At 32.7% G+C, this 2,213-nt stretch overlaps 1 protein-coding gene across 1 annotated transcript; it reads left to right on the forward strand.

Moving 5' to 3' along the window:
* Nucleotides 1–456: 456 nt before the first annotated feature.
* On the forward strand, nt 457–1,971 carry LOC128857574 (tigger transposable element-derived protein 1-like). The gene is made up of 2 exons (XM_054093327.1): nt 457–787; nt 1,124–1,971. The coding sequence occupies exons 1-2, from the start codon at nt 457–459 to the stop codon at nt 1,969–1,971; spliced, it is 1,179 nt and encodes a 392-aa protein (XP_053949302.1).
* The last annotated feature ends 242 nt before the right edge of the window (nt 1,972–2,213 follow it).

Here is a 2,213-nt window from a genome sequence, read left to right on the forward strand (position 1 = left end):
TTGAAAATGTTTTTGGAAATTTGATTTGGTTTAGTCATTCACAGTAAGTCGTGAAGAGGAGTTGAAACAAATTTTAAAACGTTTGTGAAACCATTTTTCGTATAATAATAATTTTGTAAAAATCGAGATAAATAGATTTTATAATCGGTGAGTTTCTGTTAAACTTTTTTTATAACTTAAATTAATTAATTTGTAATTTAGGCCATAAAAATGCCAAAAGCAAAGGAAAACGCATCATTAAAACGAAAGTTTATCACGATTGAAACCAAAATTCAAATTTTGAATCGGATTCAAAATCAAGAGAGAATAGCTGATGTTGCTAGACATTTTAAATTAAACGAGTCCACGATAAGAACCATAAAAAAAAACGAAGAAAAAATTAGAAATTCGGTATCATCCGGATCATCGGTCCTCGCAAAAATCACTTCTCGGCCAAGGACGAAGATAATAGAAAAAATGGAACAATCGCTAACGGTATGGATAGAAGATATGACGCAAAAGCGGTTGCCTTTGAATGGGAATATAATTAAACAGAAAGCATTAAAAATATTCAATTATTTAAAGGAAACAGAACAATCAACAACCGACGAAGATAACCACCAATTCGTGGCTAGCAAAGGTTGGTTTGAAAAGTTCAAAAAACGGCATGCTCTACACAATTTGAAAATTCAGGGTGAAACAGCATCCGCAGATGCTGATGCGGCGAATAAATATCCTGAACAGTTCATAAAAATTATTGAAGAACATGGTTATTTGCCAGATCAAATATTTAACGCTGATGAGACAGGTTTGTGGTGGAAAAAAATGCCATCAAGAACTTTTATTTCGAGGAACGAAAGAGGAGCTCCTGGCTTTAAGGTTTCTAAGGACCGAATAACATTGTTACTTTGCAGTAATGCATCTGGTGATTTTATAACAAAACCAATGTTTATTAACAAGTCATTAAATCCACGTTGCATGAAAGGAAACAATAAAAACAATCTTCCAGTGTATTGGAGAGCGAACAAAAAAGCATGGATGACTGCCAAACTATTTAATGATTGGTTCTATCATTGCTTTGTTCCCGACGTAGAAAACTATCTAAAAAAAAAGAACTTGGCATTTAAAGTATTGCTACTTTTAGATAATGCACCAGCTCATGCAACTGATTTAAGTTATCCAAATATTCAACTTGAGTTTTTACCGCCCAATACTACATCAATATTACAACCTTTAGATCAAGGAATAATATCAACCTTTAAAGCATACTACATACGCAAATCATTTGAATTAATATTAGAGAAGATAGAATCATTGAATATAACGGTCAAAGAAGTCTGGAAACAGTTCTCAATTTTAGATTGCTGTGAAATCGTCGGCAAATCACTCAAAAACATTCGTCAATCAACACTGAGAGCTTGCTGGAAAGCACTTTTGCCAGAGGTTGTAGTACAGGAAACTGTTGTTAATCTCGTTGAGGATGAATATGAAAACGTAGTGAGACTGGCAAACGTAATAAAAGGCGATGGATTTGACGAAATAAATGTGGCTGATATTCGAGAATTAGTTGTGGACGACGAATTAAATGAAGTAGATTTAGCAGCAATGACAAGTGAAGCATTATCGATTGAAGAAAGCTCTGACGACCTCTCTGACACCGAAATCAAAAACTTTTCGCTAAAAAATGTGGAGAAACTTTTAAATCTGGCGAAGGAGTTGGAAGAGTATGTTTTGGAAAACGATCCTCTAAATAGTAGAGCAGAAATGTTCAAAAGAAATCTTGAACATGATTTATCTGCCTACCAGGAAATCTATAAAGATTTACGAAGTAGGACAAAGCAGACATCAATAAAAGATTTTTTAAGACCAGCAATAATAGCTGAACCGGATCAATGTGATAGTGCGTCAAGCTCGGATTTTGAAATAGGACGACCAAGAGCAAAACGTTTGAAGCAAATTATAATAAGCGAGGACGAGGAAGCGGATTTGTAGAAGGTTGAGATTTAAAATCCTCTGAAATATGTAGATTTGAAAATCCGTGTCTATTTTTCCCAGATTTTATTTTCCTTAGTTTTATGTTATTTAAATAAATGAATTGCTTTTTGCTGGTTAATTAATTAAATGAATTAATTTATGTTATTATATTGAAATAGACAAATAGAAAAATATCTTTGAAAAAATAAATTTTTTTTATTCGATGAAAGGTCTAATATATATTAATTAATTCGGCTGAG

The sequence above is a fragment of the Anastrepha ludens genome, chromosome 3 (assembly GCF_028408465.1).
Source record: "Anastrepha ludens isolate Willacy chromosome 3, idAnaLude1.1, whole genome shotgun sequence".
In the NCBI taxonomy this organism is placed as follows: Eukaryota; Metazoa; Arthropoda; class Insecta; order Diptera; family Tephritidae; genus Anastrepha; species Anastrepha ludens.

What these genes read in the sequence shown, in the direction of transcription:
- LOC128857574 (XM_054093327.1), top strand. Translation starts at nt 457, where the DNA reads ATGGAACAATCGCTAACGGTATGGATAGAAGATATGACGCAAAAGCGG. An exon ending in ATTTAACGCTGATGAGACAG is followed by an intron (nt 788 to 1,123) that starts GTTTGTGGTGGA and finishes TGCTACTTTTAG; the next exon opens with ATAATGCACCAGCTCATGCA.